Below are 20,538 nucleotides of genomic sequence, written 5' to 3'. Positions count from 1 at the left end.
GTAAACAGACCCCAAGTCAAAACTGAGATTCTCGCACTGTGGTAAATCCTATTTGACATCTAAGACTTCTTTTTCTCCATCTGTTTAACTGCTAGCAAGTACTTAGATGGCTCTGGCACTTAGTGTAATTTCTAGGCCACTGAAAACATCAGTTGTACCTTCATATGCAAATTACGTACATGGAAGCATGGTGTTATTCGGCCAGACTACTGTATATGATCCATCTCCATGCAATTTCAGTGAACTTAAGAGGGATCTGTAATAGTGGACAGGCTCAACAGCTGTACTTAACTCCTCCAGTTCAAAGGTCTCCCATAAGCTTAAAAGAATGTTTGGAGATAGTAAGAATGAGCTATTTCTTAAAGAAAATAATAATAATAATAAAGAAAAGTCACCAGATTCAAAGGGTTAATACTGTGGAGTGGTTAGTATTAAAAAGGCATATATAAGATAAAACATAACTTAGATAACAGGAATGTATCATCATCATCATCATAATAACCACATTATTTTCCTTAAGAATGGGATGAGGTATGGTGGGGTGTAGTATACAACGGCAACCAATAGACTTTTTCCCACCTACGAAAAGAGGTGAGGCATGGTAAGGTGACCTATCCAGAATCAATGTATTTTTCTCCCACCTAAGGATAGGATGATCCGGGTGAGGCATGGCAAGGTGTGGTACACTAAATAAATCACTAAGGAAGAGGTGCTAGAAAGCCTCCTAAGCTGACGAGGATACGGTCCTAGGGTCTAAGGAAGAGGATAGTTACGAGGGACTTACCCGATCCTATCCCAGCAGCATGAAAAAGCGAAGACTACCTGAAATAGGAGGCAGAAGGTCTGGCACTACACTACTACAGGTTTACGTTATACAGACCAATTGTAGATAATACAAATAGCAGATACAGTACTGTAATACAACACCTGTTAGTGATATATTCTATGTTACTACTGATATATACACAGACCAATAGCAGAAAATGCTCACTAATGTGAGATTCCAATATTGGTACTACTGATTAATATTATGCATACTAATACCAGAATAAAACCCAACCCATTATTAAGATTATGTTGTGTCTTATTACTGATTTATATTATACCCCAGTAACAGAAAACACCCATTTATGTGACATCTATACCAGTTAACATGAGATTCTATTATACCTAACAATTAACAATATTCTACTATACATACTACTTAACCCCCTCATGCATGATGATGCAAAGCGAGTCAAAATGGTATTAGGCTGAAGAGGAACCAATGATGCACTATGACGCATTTGTCAGTGTTGGTCTGAAGGGATGCTGATTAGGCAATTTTGGACAAAAATATTCACCAAAAATTAAGTTTTAGAATGAGGTGTGTCAGTCTATCCTGCGTCATAGAGAAGGGTGTCTATTTCAAGGCCAACACACAAATAGTCGGCTCTCTCTCAGCTTTTGGTGGGTAGCGCTGGGAGGTTACGAACACACAATTCTGGGCGATTTACTCGAAAACTATTGATTGTATAAAAATTCCAAAGACACCACACGAAAGCTTGTGAAATTCTGCATATAGACATTTGCTTAGTTCTTGCATGATGCTGGGAAAAATACTGCGGTAGGGTGTTGGGATGATATTTTTACTGCCGAACAACATTACTCTCATTGCATTCCGGTACTTTCACTTTACTTTTACTCATCAATTTTGTGTGTTTTTATCTGCTTACTGTATAGTGGAAACATCAGCTTAAATGATGGTATACAATTTATACCAATATAACCAATTTCTGGGGCAAATAAAAGCAATGGGTATGTGAGTCCAGGCTGCCCTTGCGGCATTTTCTCTGATCATGTCATGCACTTACAGAAAACTTTAGATGCGCGAAGGGGTTAAAAAGATGCCATTGCACCAATTATTAAGATTCTTTTACACATCCCAGTTAACTAGATTCTATTGCACATACAAATAGCAGAAAATAATCAACCCAATTTAATAAAGATATACTACTCTACTACAGTTTACTAGTGACTAGAATGTTTACAAGAAAATGACGAGCTAAGACACACTGTCATGTGATCGCTATTATACCTCCTCAAACTCCTCCGTCATGCGCCTGATGATTTCGGCGTGCTCCATGGTGGCCTGCATGTGGGGGGTGATCTTGCCCTTGCAACCAGCAGCATTGATGAAGAACTGCATCAGCTGGAGGAGGGAGGCATCACGGTTCTCCTTGTATGCATCAATCCAGTCATCCACAACTTGCTATTGGGAGAGAGGGAAGGAAAGTTATGAAATGCATCACACTGGGAGAAATCACAACATTATGCCCAATCAAAAGGGCCACAGTAAAAAATCATTCATACATCATAAACCCTGAATCCTGGCTCCACCTCACAGGTCTAACCATATACATTTCTTCCCATCACTTATATATACACTTAACATACATTTGCCACAGCCAGTCCATCAACTAGGAAGTCACTTAAAAAAAAAAAAAGGGGGGGGGGAGGAGGGGGATGCCAACCACATACAGTAATCCCGCATATTTCGCGGTAGTTAGGTTCTTGTAACCCCCGCGAAAAGTCAATTCCGCGAATACTCTATTAACAATTGAAAACTTGCACTTGTGTCCACCATGCTGCCCATCACACAGTCCATGTCCATACTGACTGCGAGACAATTCGCCGTCAGACAATTCCCCGTCAAAACATGGACGATTCCATTCAGAACAATTCGCACCCTGGACGATTCCCCGCCATTCTATAAATATACTAATCAAAACTTTCATCAATATACTTATTATTAATTAATCAATACTTTAATAACTATATTTCAGGGGGATCCAGCAAAATCTGTTCAGTAGCGTAGGTTCTGGATATTATTTATTAGTTGCACCTTTAGTCAATAATTAACTTGTTTCTTCCTCGCTGTAGTCGCCTTTGAATTATATTCTAGCGTCACCCATAGCTATCTTCATTAATGAAGGCGAATTGTTTTGTGTTTGTTGTGACTGCGAATTGTCCCGAAACCTCCATACTCATCCCGAAATACCTTCTTACAAGATTGAAAGCACATACTCCATTATCAAGGAAAAACGTAAACACCGTACTGTAATACACAATTATCTACACATTTATTAACAAAACAGTACAAAATAAAAAGATGCATTAACTGGTGATAGCAAACACTCGCACGGTCGTTTCTTAGCTTGTCCAGTAACACAATTTTCTCTGCTAAGGTCATAACTTGATCGTTTTGTCACTCTGGAGTTCTTACTAATTGTATTATTAGCCTTTGGTGAGGCTGGCTTACGTCCTGGGGTCATGTGGAAAGCAAGTGGGAGGCAAGAGGCTCATATCATAGTGTGGTTACAACCACAACATCCACTTATGGCAGGCAGGCATGGACTGAAGAATGCGGGGCAGAGAGCAGTGTTGCCATATCCAAACAACGAAATTATGCTAGGGCAATGAAAAAATTATGCTAGATTGAGCATATTTGTTCCAAGTAAAAAATGAATTATGCTAACTTGAAGGTAAATGATAAAATTCTATACATATTCGTGCAACATATTAATTATGTATTGTTTACTATGAAAATATTAAAATGAACCTACATACAGTAAGAGGATAAATATCGGTATCTACCCATACTGCTTTTTCCCACGAAACTTACGTTTTTCTGATGGATTTTGATGTGATTCGTTCGATTTTGAGCATCATTTCCGTCGGAAATAACCAGATTTTGATATATGACCCCCCCCCATCCCCCTGAAATAACGAGGGATCTTTGGGGAATCGGGGGTTATAGGGAGGGGGGGAAACACAGAAAATGGTCATTTCCGACTGAATTGAAGCTGAAAATCGAATGAATCATACCAAAATCCATCGGAAAAACCTAGGTTTCATGGGTAAAGTACAAAGCTCAAACTTATCCTAACCTAACCTAAAACCTAACCTAACCTAATCCAACCTAACCTAACCTAATCCAATCCAACCTAACCTAACCTAACCTAATCCAACCCAAGCCCCAAACTGAAAGTAACCAACTATTCAAACATCTTACCTTATTCGTCTCTCTCTCTCTCTCTGATTTGTAGCTTTTATAAAATTATTCTAAAAATATTCCATTCCATTCTAAATTATGCTAGAATGATTCTAAAACTTCTAATATGCTAAAAAATATTCCAGACTCGAAAATTTGATCAAAATTATGCTAAAAGAATAAAATTATGCTAGATATGGTAACACTGGCAGAGGGGCCACGGGAAAGGGACAGAGGGTGGCGTGAGTTTACCGCGCTACAATTGGAAGCTGCGAGAATTTAAATTTTTTTTTTTTTCTGTATATTCAAGGATATTTTTGTTGAACTTATTTATGCTAAGAAAATCCGCGAGAGGGCAAAACCGTAGACAAAAAATCCGCAAAAAATGCGGGATTACTGTACTGAAGAGTCCTCACTGATCCCATCTACCCATTTACAAAAGGGATGCTAACCACATCCATTTCTCAATAATCCCATTTCCTTACTCTTTGTAACATTTATAAAGGATCCAGCATGCTTCCTCCCCTGCCCCCCCACCCTGCCCCATGTCACACCAAGTCTCACACTCATACATTAACGGAATGACTTCTCAAATTCCAACAGTAAAAAGTCAACACAGGTACACGACTCACAGCCAGGACAGCACGGCCATTCTTGACAATGTAGTAAAGTGAGTTCTCATCCTCCGCCATCATCTCCGTGATTGACTTGCGACCAGGCCGACCTCGCTTCCTGGGCTGCTGCTCCTCCACCACCTGGTCACCAATCTTTTTGATTGTTGCTGCAGGGGCAAATGTAGTCTCAATTGGACTGTCATAATTATAAAAGTTTCAGAATGTCACAGGCAGTCAGCACAATAAGTAATTTCTTTCTACATCCTTTTCTTTAACTAAGGATGCAATAAATTTAAGAAAAACTGCCTAAAAGTTCAACTGCTACCTATGAAAGTGATTTGTCAGCTTCTTTTACTTACAGTAATGGTAATGACGTGTAAAAAATCGTGATACTTTAGAACTCATCCATCACTTATAATGAGAACTCCCAGTGTTATTCATAGTGTTGCAACTATTACTCCCACCAAAAATTAATAAATTATTTAATAAATTAGATAAAATCATGAACCTACCATATGTCTGTGTTCCAAGCTTAATCATATCCAGCCAAACACACGAACAAAATCTAACCTTTCGATACCTGACAATGTTTCCTATAAACTCAACAAGACACAATGCTAACAATTCATGTGCATCCACCAAACAATGTTTTTCCCCTACCAACGAATCTGTGTTCCAAAACCAATTAATCTACACTTCAGATTTTTTCTTATCTAACTATACTTCCTTTTCCCTAACCTGAACTTACCATACCATAATGCATATAATCCACTGACCAACTACAATATCCATCTTCTAACTTCAACTAACCGTACCCAAGACACTACCAATTCATCCCCGGGCATTCCTGCAATCCTACCAAATCATCCCCACCCTAAAACCAACCTTGTGAACCTGCCGATGTATCAACAACCTCAACCAGTTCATCTATACCCCTACCATACTCATAATCCTACCAATAGAACCACACCCCATCCAAAATCATGATCCAACCGATTCCTCCACTGCCTCAACCATGCTCAAATTCCTACCAATACAACCACACCCTCAACCAAACTCATGGCCCTACCAACCCATCCACACCCCAACCAAATCCATAATCCTAGCAAGTCCATCAACTGCTTCATAACCTTCAACCAATCTTGTAGGCCCTACCAAAATCATCATCTCAACCCAACTTGCAAGCCTACCAACTCATTCCCAACCCTCAACCGAATAGAGGTTCCTACCAATGCGTCCACGTCCCCTGCCTCTGCCGCGCCCCTTGATGGAGATGGTGAGCCTGGGTATGGGTTCATAGTTTTGTGAAGGCTGCTGTGGCTCCTCCTCCTCCTCCTCATCTTCGTCCTCTTCATCGTGTGCCTCATGTTCAGAGTCAGCATCGTGGTCCATCTCCTCCTCCTGCTGTTCGTCCGCCTCCATTTCAGACTCGGCCGCTGGCTCTGGCTCTGCTGGGGGCTAAGATGCAAATTCATAAATCATCATCATAATCACCACCACCAACAACACCCTCACTCATTCACTATTCAATCCCCCAGAATCCTGACTTCACCTCACAAGCCTAACCCCTGACAATTACATGCTTCATAAATAGGCCATGTGGAGAGGATGGAGGGTGAAAGACTGACGAAGAGAGTGTATGTCAGTGAGGTGGAGGAGGGAAGAGGGAGAGGGAGGCCGAGGATGAGATGGAGGGATGGGGTGGAGAGGTATATGAGAGAGGGGGGTGTGAGTTGGGAGCAGGGGAGTGAAATGGCGGGGGACAGGGTGACTTGGAGGCGATTTGTTTGTGGCCACCCCAAAAGGGATTGAGGCGTCTGGCAATAGATAGATAGATAGATAAATAGGCAAATAACGAAATAAATATTTCCATCTCCTTTCCCCCCTGGATTTCTGATTTGGCTCCTGGTTCCGGGTCTGCTTAGGGCTAGAGTGGGGAAGTGTCAGAAATGAAGCAACAACAGGGTGCACTGCCATCTGCAATGAAGCCAGATTCTCTCTCTCTCACCCCTTCTATCCAGGACCTAATGTATTCTGCTCTTGCTATCTCATGGCAACCTAAATCATCTTTGGACAGACTTTGTGGGTCATGTTCTCATGTTCTTATAAGGCCATTTTTTAAGTGGGGGGCTACTGACTCAAGTACCTAAGGGCTGCATCTTTGTACTGATGGTGGGTGACAAGTGCATCCCTTCCAGTCTATGATTCTCCCCCCCCACCCCCCCACCCCTGAAAGTAGACAATTTTATCACAGTACTGCATTACACAGTCTCTATTAACATCATTCTAAGAACACCTTTATAATTTATTCTGGCTGATGCTGATGAGTTTTCTCAATTATGGAGATCATCAGGCTGGTCTCAAGCAGAAAGCGGGAGCTGAATAAAATTACAATCAAAGTTGTCGCTCATGGTAGTTTGTGATGTCTTACCTGTGGTGTGGGTGTGTGTTGCTGGTGGTATTGTGGTGTTTGCTGCTGGGGCTGCTGCTGTTGTTGCTGCTGTTGTGGTTGCTGTTGTTGTTGTTGCTGCTGCTGCTGCTGCTGCTGTTGCTGCTGCTGCTCATAGTGTGGCTGGTAGGAGGACTGCTGCTGCTGCTGCTGTTGTGGCTGAGACTGTGGTTGTGGCTGCTGTTGTTGCTGCTGCTGCTGCTGCTGCTGGTACTGGTGTTGGTCAAACTCCTGGTGTGGGTACAGCTGGTGTTGTGGCTGCTGCTGTGGGGTCTGTGGTGCCTGCTGATATCCCCCACCTTGGTACCCCAGGTGGTAGTCAGGGCTGAAAACAAACATCAAACAAAACTTACCACAAAATATCAAGTGATGTCAGGCTCCTCTTACTGAATCCCATACTGAGGCTGGCCATAGTGCAACTGATGGTTTCTATGGACTGGGAAGTACGCCTTGTGCCCTAACCAGCTAATTACTTCCCATCAGAAACTGTACATGAGAGCCATATTCACTCACAATCTACACAAACTCCTTAATATCAGTCACCTCATTGTATATCATCTCACTATGAGTAAGTGATGCAAAGAAACAGGCTCATTTGAAATATCCAGTAATTCCCAGTTATATGACAAAGCTATAAAGAAACATGCCCTCTTGAAATCTACAGTTAGTGCTAATTATTAGTCATCATCCTAAACGAGTTCTGCCGTTTCATTCAGGGTAGAGAAATCCAGTCTGGCTCTCTCATTTCATTGAAGAGAGAGAGAGAGAGAGAGAGCATACACCCAATCCTCCATAAAACTGTCGCCTCAATTACATGAAAGGTTATCCAGTTATAGCAAAATAAATCCAGAAGTCAGGCATCTGCAATGCTATATAATTCAACTGATATTATTATTTATGAAAGCATCATACACTCTCACAAATAAATGAGGTTAGTATTACATATACGAGTAGGAAAGCATAAATAAGCCACACATAACTCCACTGACTACTCAAATCTTTGACATTTTCAGATCCCTTTCACATATTTTTTTTCCAAGTCTTAGAGTAGTTAATAGCTTTTGCTGCTGTGTCCCTAGGCTTATCAGAATGTGGACCCAGTAGACTGCAGGCTGAAGCTTTCCCTCTCCTGCAGTCCACAGAGCTCCTTTAGGGGACAGGGAGGGAGCCAAGGGATATATGCCTAACCCGGGCAGCCAGTGCCACCATTTGAAAGCATCCCTCCCCAGGACCTCTGCAGGTGTTAAATGGATGTAATGGCACTAAAACGAGACACCAGAATAGGTACAGGGCATGGAAACTGCAACATTATCATTCAGTGTCTGTAATTCCACTTAAAAAAAATAAAAAAATAAAAAATAAAAAATCTTGGGATGACAACAGAAGGTTATCAGAATAAAATGGGTGGTGTAGCAACAAGACACATCAGCTAAAAACTCATAAAGCATGCAGTACTTTTGCTGATGTACCTGTTGTTTACTTCTTCTATCAAAGCAACCATTTAAAAATAAGAATAACCAGAAGTGCTAAAATTACTTAGTTTCATACATTCTATATTTTTTTTAGTTGTGGTTATACTGTGGCATGATGCAGCCTCGTGCCATCATCAGTGGAGCCACTCAGTATCTCTACAATCTTGAAGGTCACTTGAGTTACCAAGTACCAATTACTGTACAGTACTTTGTTTTTTTAACTACAGTGCTGTATTTATTAACCACATCCACACTAAATTTACTAGCATTATCAAACGTAAATTAAGTCATCTGCACAAGAAAATAAGAAAAACAGTCAAAAAGGTCATTGGCATCCCAGAGTACTGTACTTTTATATCTCTGCTGAATCTAGAGAGCATCAGCTGTAGAGAGAGCATCAGCTGTCTTAATCAGAGGTGCTAACTTCAGGGCACTGTCAGCTGTTAGATTGGAAGGTACTGTACAGTCATGTGTTTATTGGTAACTTACTTAATATTCTCTCAAATACTTTCTGACAACATAAAAACTTCACTTTAATCTACTTTTAGGCTTACTGGGTATAAAATAGGGTCACTCAATCTTAAAAGTACACAAAAATAATGTCCTGTATAAAAGATTAATACATTAATTCCTGACACAATACGATAGCTCCTGACAACATTGCCCCTTCAAGTGTAATGGGTACAAAGTAAGATGAATCAGAGCCAAAGAAAATGATAAAGGATTCTTCACTGAGAATAAAAAGGCAGTGCATACCAGTGTTATATGCATTCTAAGGCAGTAAAAGGCTTCTACATGGTAAATAATGCCTGTGTAAAAGGAAAACCGAGTGATAATTATTCGGAAGTAAGAAGAGAGAGAGAGAGAGAGAGAGTTGTTCTCATGTCACTGTGATTGGGTAGTATTTTCATTGGCTAATGGGCATTTACAACACCTCTTCCTCATCAACATTTAGTACTTGGTCCAAACATTCCTTTTGCAGTTTATTCACACAGCTCAGTGGAAGAAAAGGACAATATTAAAGCTTTACATCCTTTCCACAGCACTTTCAAGACTAGTGCCATATTCTAATGTTTATTACAGCTCAGCATTCAAGGTGGAGGGATGGCAATTTTGGGCTAAATTAAAGTGAACAGATTATAATGCAAACTATGTCAATATCAAAATTATGTAAGGGGTATTCAAGAGATTGCCTAAGTGTAGCATACAAAATAAATCACTAAGGAAAGGGTACTACAAAGTCTACTCTATGGCCAATAAAATTATGGTCCTGTATATGGACAATGATGTAACTGAAATCAAAGCAAGAATGGCAGGTGTTGGATTGGTGTAATTATTCAAAACATTTCTTCTATGGGTTAAGTTAGGTTAGGATGGGCTGGGTTAGGTTGCATAGAATGTTATTTTTTAGGTTAGGTTCTGTACTGCTCTTTTCTAGACATAACTGGTTAAAGTCGGGTATCAAATTATCACAGTACTGTACAGTATAGTACGTCAAGAAAAGAGAAGAGCAAAACCTAACCTAACCAAAAATAACATTCTGGGCAACCTACACTATTCCACCCCAATCTTATATAACCCATCACATTGGGGCAGTTTTTGTGTGACGAATCTTAACTTGTTTGTATGCTGGTGACGCAACTTTAGAGTATGATATGTGGCTGTGATGAAGTGTTTATGAAGAGGAAACTTAATGTCAGTGCTGGTAAAAATTAAGATTATCATGGCTGAGAAAGTTATTCACTTAAATTTATGGTTATAATGTAGACTGAGAATTATTTCAACTGTGGACTCAGAATGGGGTACGAGTAGCTGAAGATTTTAAATGCCTTGAAATAACAATGAGCAAGTATTGAAGCATGGATGGTGAAGTGCAAACGGCCTGTACTGAACTGACAAACAGTTACAATCTGTGTTCAATGGATCTGTTACAGTATCACATCACCCGTCAGTCTGAGCTGAGAATGGCACGTCCCTTAGTGTGTGTGAGGGATTACGAGGAGGAGGCCCGCAGGCTGCTCCCTCTCAGTACTCTTGGCTACTACCAGTCTGGAGCACTGGATGAAGTCACACTCAAGGAAAACAAGGAAGCAATGAATCGGTATGAACTCTGCCACTACTGCTTTGTGCTGGGATGGTATCTAAGGCTGCCATGATAAAAAAGACTTCATCATCATCTTTTTCCAACCCAATGGATGCCCTTCACCTTATGTAATACTGTACTATGAATTTTCCTGCACTGTTATAACTTAAAACATCCATATCTACATTACACTGCCATTGTGGATTGCATGCTTCCTCCAGTTTAACAAACAGCTTGGTGGCAGACATAATACAGTAACATTACTGTAGTGGTTAGCCTAAATATGCTTCCAAACAAATAAACACAAGAATAAAAATTATTCAAAGCAATATATTCATTCTATCACACAGGTATATCATAAATATTTTGGTATGTACAAGCCAAGTCACACGTAGTTTTCCAGGTGGTACATTCGTCCACGGCTTCTGCGTGATGTGCACCAAAGAAGCGCATCCACCACCATACTGGGTCATAGGGTCAGTGCACCGATTGGCATTGCACCCACCGCCATGCAGAGGATGGCAAGTACAGATGGGGAGTGTGCTACTGCCAGAGGTGAGCCTAACACATTTATGTTCAAAAGCCATTACTATACAGTACCTAATACTGTACTATATAATGAACATGATGCATATATGGTAGGGTCCTCTATTAGGTGGATGCACATGGTAAATGAGTGAGTGAAAAAGCAAGCTCTTGAAGCTGATGAGTAACTGAGCTGCCTGGATGATGTACTGTATGTTTGAAGCAGCAAATTACAAGAGTCTGACACCTATTTCTGAACCTGACAGTCAATGAAATGACTACCTTGCAGGGGAATGTAAAGTGCATCTGTTCACCCCTAAGCTGTGGAGGCCCTAAACATTTCCCATATCCGTGGTGTGGGAAAACTGGTTGAAAAAAATCATGTTTTCATCGTGTGTTTTGACCCACTTATACAGTACCTAACCAAATATAAAATCGTTTTAGTCAGACAAAGTTTACACTCCACAATGATGATTCAAGACCTACTCATCAAGGATAAGCATGCAGTAGGCTTGAAAAATGACCAGTAAGTTCACAATACTGCATGCGGCTCTTCCAGAATGTACGACGCAGTCTACCGATTAGCCTTTCCGGAATGCAATACGCAGCTGAGGGACTGATAAGAACACAAAAAAAACTTTGAGCAGCTGATAAAGCCAGCCAGGTGAAGCTAGTACTCCAAGGGTTTGAATGATGTGTGAATGTGTGGGCCATTCCACTGTTGCTGACAGGGCTCCCACTTTCATACATTTTTTTTCTTATTTCTGGATCCTACCTTAATCCAGGCTTGGGTGAGATAAAAAGATTACCAAGATGATTATGATGAAGACTATACATACAGGACAGAAGAGCCTCCAACTATCCTTTAAACATACCTACACTTAACACACTGTTATTAGACCTCCTCCTCATCATCATCCGGACCTCCTTCCCACCCAAGGTCTAGTTCAGTACCAATCATCAAAGAAATAGGGAAATGTCTTGAGACAGATTTTTTTTTGTTTCTCTAACCAGCTGCAGCAAGGTTTGGCACTGTCTATACTATGAGCACCATCTCAACATCCAGTGTTGAGGAAGTTGCTCAACAAGCACCATCCTCACTACGCTTCTTCCAGCTCTACATTTACAAGGACAGGTAAGAAACTGTGACTAAAGCTAATCATCGTGGAGCAAAGAATATATATATGTATATATATATTGTATATATATATTCATTCTTTGCTCCACAATGATTAGCTTTAGTCTCAGTTTCTCATTCCCTCGATGTAGTGCTGCTATCGGGTGTCTGCCCTTTCATCTTCATCCTTCTTTCCTTCCATTCTCTTCTGCCTTTCCTTCATTCTTTCCTTGTCCTTCTGCCTACGGGTGACTTTACATTCCCTCTTCTGTCTTTCTTTCCTTCATTCTTTTCACTTTCTTCAGCCTGTGAATGACTCTACACTGAGTGACAAGCTAAATGGTTTCCTGTGCAGCAGGAAACCATTTACTATGCTGGGTGGTAACCATATAACCAAATTTTGGCGCCTGGTGGTTTAGTGGGTACTATAATTATTGCGCTCCAATTGGACTGAGCTGGTGAAGGTTTATATCCAAGGGGTGGTTGGGGTTGATTGCTCATGTAATGCCGCTCAGGGATGAGTGAGGTTGGTCACTCTCATCTTAAATGTCAGGACCAACTGCCTACCCACGGGCTCCTACGCTCCTCATGGGGCAACATAGGATTGGATGATGGATGGATATGTCCATCCATCATCCAATCCTATGTTGCCCCATGAGGAGCATGGGAACCCAGGGCTAAGCAAGTTGGTCCTGACAAAAAGATGAGTATAATATATATATACTGTATATATATATATAATCCATCCATCATCTAATCCTACGTTGCCCCATGAGGAGCGTAGAAGCCCAAGGCTAGGTAAGTTGGTCCTGACATTTAAGATGACAGCGACCAGCCTCACTTATCCCTGAGTGGCAATACAAGAGCATTAAATCCCAACCACCCCTTGAATATAAACCTGCACCGACCCAATCTGATTGGAGCGCCTAAATTACCCACTAAACCACCAGGCACCATAATCAGGTTATATGGTTATCACCCAGCACAGTAAATGGTTTCCTAGTGTACAGGAAACCATTTGGCTTGTCACTCAGTGTCGAGTCACCCATAAACAGAAGGATGAGGAAAGAATGTACAGTAGTTAAGAAAGACTGAAGACGAAGGGGGGAGAAAAGGAAGAGAAGAAAGGTCAGTGACCCACAAGCAGCGCTACATCAAGTGAATGGATGGTGAGTGCCCCCACCTACCACTAGGTGTATAATTTTTTTTTTTTTATAGACACATAATTATATATATAAATCTACAACAATGAGAACGGCATGGAAACAGAAGACACAATAAGGAAAGCTAATATAATTGTAATATGCAATAATTCTTGGATTATATAAGCAGAATGAACTTTATCTCAAAATTAATGTGTAGAACAATAGATTGTATATATTCTACATAACACTATCATACACAGATTAAATTATGCAATAACACAATACAGTACGGGGAATTTGGTGAGGAAAATGTATATACCTTAAGAAAAACATATTAATGAGGCAATTGAAGCATGAGACTAGGAAGAAAAATAATCTTAAAAACAGTCAGCTCCAAACTACTGAATAATAACTCCAGTCATTATACCCCCAAAACAGGGAAGTAACAGCCAAACTAGTGCGAAGAGCAGAAGCTGCAGGGTTCTCAGCGCTGGTGCTTACAGTCGACGCACCAACTTTTGGCATACGCAGAGAAGACTTGAGGACCAAATTTACTCTGCCCTCACACTTAAAGTAATGTCAGTTTGTTGCTTGCATGTTTTTTTTAACACCTTTACAATAACTTACTATATTTTGCTACTGATATGCCTGACAACGTACTTCAGCCTGAACAACTAATGACCATGTTGACTATTCCACCAGCATTATAACTTCTTGTATGGCTAACACCTTATCAATAGTTATAACTTGTATTTTTTCCTGCTACTGCCAAAGTCAATTCAGGTAAAAAAATAAATAAAATAAAATAACTAAATAGTAAATAAAACAATAAGGTAATGCCAATTAACTTCATGTTTGACTTTTTCAGTAGACAGATAGACCTACACCACAGTGTCACCTTGTATTTTATTTCTGTTACTACCAGACAACTTAATTTAGCTTTGATGAAACCCTTGCTAGTGTATGAGTAAAGCCAAGAGAACTCAGTATCTAGGATGTGTATGCATTATCTTATATGTTTCAACCTTACAGACGATGGATTTCTTATAAAATATATATATATTTTATATATATATATATATATATATATATATATATATATACCAGTAATAAAAATACTGTAATAATAATACCAGTACTACATTCCTCACTTTAAAATTATTTTAAACGTCTGAATGAATCATGAGTGAAATTCATAATCTATTTTTCAGGAGGAAATAAATTAGGATGATGATGATGATAAAAATTCTGGACACTGCTAATCCTGCACCCTATTAATTTATTTCTGCTTCTGCTATTTACACTGCAGGCTGGCTAATTTCATGGCTGACAACAACATGTCAAGCAGGATGAACTCTTCTACTGGCGGGTCTGGTGCAAATGAATATGTGAAGGCTATATTTGATCCTACCCTCAACTGGGGAGATGTTGCCTGGCTTAAGAGGTAAGAAGTTCTTTCACCATCGATCCATCTATCCAGCCTAGTACTGACCCATCAGGAGTGTAGATACCCCAGGCTAAGCTACTTAGTTTGTACATTTAAGGCAAGAGTGACTAGCTGCTTGCCCCTTAGTGGCATTACTGTATGTGAGCAATAAATGCCAACTGCCCCTCAGAAGCAGACTTTTATGGATCACATCTGGTTGAGAATGCCTGAATCACTAGACCACCAGGTATACGGTATATAAGAAAAAAATGCATGATGGCAACCAAGCTAATACACTACATCGGTAAACAGTACAACCATCCACCCTTAACGTCCCTATGTGCACCAGAGACTGTCCCAGAAAGAGGAATTCTGAGGTGTACCATGGGATGTTCTTACACAAGTCTTCATTACAGGTTACCTACTTCACTGGCACAACAGCATCTACTGTTGAAATAAGAGATTTTACTGTACATTTTGCACTGAACAGGTGTATGAAACAGAAAGGCTGTTCAAATTTAAGGAAAGCTTCAGTGTGATTTGACGGGATTATTCCCCCAAGCTAGACCTAAATACCGTAGATCATATAGCCCTGCCAGGGTTACAAAAAAGCGCTATCCCTCCCAGCAAAGGAAGCTGCCCGCACGCGGCACGAACTATTGACCTCACGATTTTGAGTTACACGCTTTTCCACTGAGCCACTCCGGTCCCCATGAGATTTGATGGTATACTGAAAGTTAAGTATACAACTATTTTTAGATTCAAATGAACAAGCAGTTCAGTTTACAAGGAACAGTAAAATACAGAAAAATTGCACAGTAAGCTTCCATTTCCCATCAAAGCTGGTTTGCCAGTTTCCTGCAATTTACAGTACCAGGTGTATGACAAAGTGCGGCATTCTCAAACACATCCCTCATTTTTACTATAGTGAACGCTGCCTGTGCAGTATTCTTATATATTATTAAGTGCACTGTACTCAATAAATCTCACTAGCTAACATTATTTTCCAGGCTAACCAAACTACCCATTGTGTTGAAGGGCATACTAACAGCAGAGGATGCCCTGCTGGGTCTGGAGGCTGGTGCAACAGCCATATGGATATCAAACCACGGAGCTCGTCAGGTGGATGGTGTGCCACCAACAGTAAGTACTGTATCTTGTCATAGAAAACTTTACTATACTGTACAGAACTTTTTTCTTTTTGCGGCATGAAACCACATCGGAGCCATGAACGTCTTGGACTTGGTTACTCAGTCAGGAGATTTCCAGCAAGAGTAACCACTCACTCACACAAGTGGTAGAGTACTGTGAAAGTAATTTGTATGGTAACATCTAATTATAATACACTCCAGTGAATAAATAAAGCCCCACTATATTCATTTCTGCAAGTCACTGGAAACTTTATATGTAACATACTTTCATTTATTAGACTTCATTCAATATAACTACTGTAACAATAAAAAAATATAATAATATTGTTCAGTTGTGCTAACTTAAGTTTTACACATACTGTATTATGCTTCATTAATATTCAAATGTACTATAGTTCTTTCTGCATTATTCACTTTACTGTTCTTAACTGAAACACTAGCTAGTATGGTACAACTAATATTGAAAATTCATATCTACCCACATTTTGTCAAGAAAGAATTGCAAAACATGAAGTAGCTAAACCGTGAGAAAATTTACTCCTTGAATCTGAATGACATCCTTTTCATTTAAGTCTAGTTACTATCAGATTATTTTATTTAACATCGGAAAAACCTCATATTGAAGAGGTTTATTAAGGCATTATCTAACAGGTCTTCTTTTCAAAACCTATGACAAGCCAAATAAAACTGTCAGAAGGGAAGAATATGATGAAAAAAACATCTGAATCATTAAATATCTTCCCAAACCAGATAGAAGCCCTGCCTGAAATCGTCAAGGCTGTGGATGGTCGGTGTGAGGTGTATGTTGACGGGGGATTTTCTTCAGGCACACATATCTTTAAAGCTCTTGCCCTTGGCGCTCAAATGGTATGTACTGCATGGTTTTCTTTCACTCTCTCTCTCTCTCACACTTTCTTGAATAAATCTTCAACTTCATCATCCTAACTCTTACTCCCACCTAAAAAGATGAGGTGAGTTGCAATCCAAGCAAATATAGAGCATAAAAGTGTAAGGACTATTACAGAATGCCCTGACACCAAGCCACTATTCCAACATCACTTCAGTGGGTACTACAGAGACCCTAGACAGAGAGATAGATAGACATTACTTTGCATATCTTCTTCAGAGATGCAATTTACATACAAGTAAATCATACGATACAAAGAACCAATATTCTCAGGAATTACTAAATTACAGCAATAAAAACTAATGTGCGTATGTGCAGGTGTTCCTCGGGCGTCCGCTGTTGTGGGGGCTGACATGTGAGGGTGAGGAAGGGGCTTATAACATCCTGAAAATCCTACAACAGGAGCTGGACTCAACCATGGCACTGTCAGGTAAATATATGTCATCGCAGTACGGTTGCAAACTATATCACTCCACTTTATGATCAAACAAATATGAAACTTACATAACATTCTGGAAAAGTTGTTTGAATTCTGAAGACTATATTACTGTACCTGATGTCAATGATCACTGCTCACTGTCTGCCATTCATCATACTATACAACAGATACCATTTTAAGCTCTGGCCTACACTACCACTAGAAACTGACAGAAATATTTAGAAATTCCAGCTATACTGATATGGATCTAACATAACCTTAACAACCTGCAAATACTGCATGCAGCCTCATATCTCTTACAGCACAGCAGGATGATGATGTATTGTTTTGTCTCCCATAAGTCATAACCTCAAATAAACAGAGTGCTATTCTGCATATCTAACTCAGGTACATCTAAATTATCGTAGACACTGTGCACACACCAGATATTGGCGAGCAGTTCTACTATACGGTACATAATCAAGATATGGTACCGGGACATATTCAAAGGTACATTACAGGCAATTTTGCTAACACTGCTTATGTTCCTGACAAGACCTTTTACCTTTTTGCAACGCACAGTACAGTAAGCTTATATCACTAAGAAAACAGTGCAGTAATCAAACAAATTTTATCCACAGGTTGTGCTACAGTGAAGGACATCACAAGGGACATGGTTATTCGTAGAGAGTATTACTCACATCTCTGAAACAGCACAAACTGATCTGTAAAGTGCCTGTGCTGAAGACAGGCAGCTTTTATCACAACTGAATCCAAATACAGTACTTTAGTCCATATATGTCTCCTCCCTCTTTCAAAGATGAGGAAGAGTGGCCGTGTGCGATTTGTCACAAGGGTGTGAGTAGTAATTCCATCTTGTGCAGTGTTTGTAATAAATAGGTGCATAAGAAATGTAGTGGTATTAGGGGTAGACTGCAGGATAATGCTGATTTCATGTGTGTGGTGTGTCGGGGAGAGCATGTGGATATTGCCAGGCATGAAAGGATTGAACTTACTGGTGAGTCTCTTCAGTAAGTGGAAGTTTTGGTATTTGGGAGACATATTATGTGCTGGTGGTGGGGCTGGAGCTACCTCTGTGGCTAGAGTAAGGAGTGGTTGGAAGAAGTTTAGGGAGATGTTGCCTCTCCTGACAATGAGAAGGCTCTCCCACAGTGCTAATCGATCTTTGTATGTGGCATGTATTAGGGGTGTAATGGTGTAAGGTAGTGAGTCCTGGGCAGTAAAGGAAGAGGATATTCGCAGGTTCCAACATACAGAAATGGCCATGATTAGGTGGATGTGCAGTGCATCCCTGGCCTGGGGGGGCTAGGTTTATGGTGGAAGAGTTGAAAGGTAGGATGGAGCTGGAGTGTATTGGTGTTGTGATGAGGAGAGGTAGATTGAGATGGTCTGGGGATGTGGAGAAGATGGAGAATGATAAGTGCGGGCATTAAATAAGAAATGTTAATGTTGGGGGTAGGGTAGCGAGTGTGACCTCAGGGTTAAGGGACGAAATAGGTAAGCTGCCAGAGATCGAGCAGCATGGAGAGCCGCCATTAGGTGACCATGGCCGACACATACAAGCATGCTGAAGCCTTCAAAAACGAAAACGAACCTCTATTTTATTGCAGAATTCATAGACACTTGAACTGGATGTGGCAGACTCAGGTGCATGTTATCATTCATATGTTAGTGATAATATACACCTTTGTTCACTACATCTCATTCAAGCATCTATGAATCCTACAATAAGAAAGAGGAAGGAGAGGCAACAAACTTTAGCATGTGACTGTACAATGACCTCGTGGGATCACGTTCTTGTCTACAAAGAGGCCTCACTATCACCTCTTCTCTGATATTTACTTTGCATGTCCCATCTAAATACTTTCTTGCATCAATGTAAATCATACCAGTATTTCTATAAAATCAGAAATTTGTATCAAAACATTTTGCTTGCTACACCTTAATATTCTTTCACATCCACATGAGTTATACCTTTATGAAATCAACAAGGTTTGCATATTACAGAAAAGAATATTAAAATGGTGTATGGCAAAGCAAAACAAACTGTTAATAAAGAGGTGCTAGTAAGCCTCTTAAGCTAATAACAACATGGGCAAAGGTGTATACAGCAAATTACTTGAGGAGTCAATCAATAAATTTCAAATGGTGTTTCTTTTACAGTACATACGGTATGTTTTAGGGCTAATACAGGTATAATAATGTTCCACAGTGCTTTACAATCTTGTATAACAATTCAGTAGCCAAATACATGACATTATACCAAACAGTTCTGCACAACAGTCTACTTTCAGAGGGTTTCTATTATCAAATTCAATAAAATTATGTATAAAAAAAGACAATAAAAAGAAGTTATTCTGCTAGTGTCTCTTCAATGTACGGTATTTACTGGAAACAGTCTCTAAACTTCATAATCATCATTACAAAATTTTCCCCCAACTAAGGGTGTGATAGGGTAGGATCCAGAAACAGGGAAAAAGAAAGCATGACATGAAGTGCAGGAATTCATTGTCCAGATCACTGTTTCTCAAACTGGGAGCCATGGCCCCCTTTTAGGGGGGTCAAAACAGACTAGTGTTAGTAGTAAATCAATGTGTGTCTGTGAAATCACACTTAAGAGTCCTCTTGCTGTTTTCTACAACATATTTGTGTGGATCTGGTTTCTCCGCCCTTCTATACATAAAAGGTAAATGCTGAAACTGGTTGGATGTGGACCCAGATAGGAGATTTGTGTTATCAGTGACTTAACCTTGATGTGTAACAAAATATGCATTCTGACTGATAGCTGGAAGCATTAAAATAAATTATGAGCACCAAAACAGTATTTTTCATCATTATCTGTGAGGGGCTTGAGAGAAAACTGAAGGGGGCCCATGAGGATGTTAAGATCCCCACAAATGGAGAATGAAGTGTAAAAGAGAAACCCTGGTCTAGACTTACACCACATCCCAACATGTCCCAGCCTTAGCATGAAGAACTATAAGTGGCCAAAGCAAATAAATCACTGTTGTTATATTTGAGGGGTTAAGGAGACTTTCCGAACCACTTATTATGATTCTTAATTAGCCCCCAAACAAAATACCGTACATAAATAAATAGAGCCAAAACAACTCTTAAAATGTTACCATACTGAAAGGGCTCAAGAACATTTTTTCTATCCATTCACTACAAGAGATT

At 39.9% G+C, this 20,538-nt stretch overlaps 2 protein-coding genes across 2 annotated transcripts in view; one reads left to right on the top strand and one right to left on the bottom strand.

Moving 5' to 3' along the window:
- SA1 (stromal antigen) overlaps window positions 1-20,538 on the bottom strand; it is a 41,111-nt gene that overhangs the window by 16,644 nt on the left and 3,929 nt on the right. The window contains exons 3-6 of the mRNA XM_080266291.1: window positions 7,079-7,421; window positions 5,877-6,105; window positions 4,666-4,814; window positions 2,078-2,251 (exon numbers count right to left, since the gene is read on the bottom strand). Coding sequence (XP_080122417.1) covers window positions 2,078-2,251; window positions 4,666-4,814; window positions 5,877-6,105; window positions 7,079-7,421 — 895 coding nt within the window. The remainder of the gene's footprint in view (window positions 1-2,077; window positions 2,252-4,665; window positions 4,815-5,876; window positions 6,106-7,078; window positions 7,422-20,538) is intronic.
- On the top strand, window positions 10,507-18,253 carry LOC145391752 (2-Hydroxyacid oxidase 1-like). The gene is made up of 9 exons (XM_080266290.1): window positions 10,507-10,669; window positions 11,055-11,206; window positions 12,191-12,311; window positions 13,877-14,011; window positions 14,748-14,882; window positions 15,875-16,007; window positions 16,766-16,882; window positions 17,241-17,352; window positions 17,982-18,253. Exons 1-9 carry the CDS (start codon window positions 10,533-10,535, stop codon window positions 18,047-18,049), a joined length of 1,110 nt encoding a protein of 369 aa, XP_080122416.1. The 5' UTR covers window positions 10,507-10,532; the 3' UTR covers window positions 18,050-18,253.

This window comes from Coenobita brevimanus, chromosome 19 (genome assembly GCF_032717465.1).
Source record: "Coenobita brevimanus isolate Jiangsu-jjx chromosome 19, ASM3271746v2, whole genome shotgun sequence".
Classification (NCBI taxonomy): domain Eukaryota; kingdom Metazoa; phylum Arthropoda; class Malacostraca; order Decapoda; family Coenobitidae; genus Coenobita; species Coenobita brevimanus.
The sequence above is the reverse complement of the archived record's forward strand: the minus strand, read 5'-3'. Positions and strand labels throughout refer to the sequence as shown.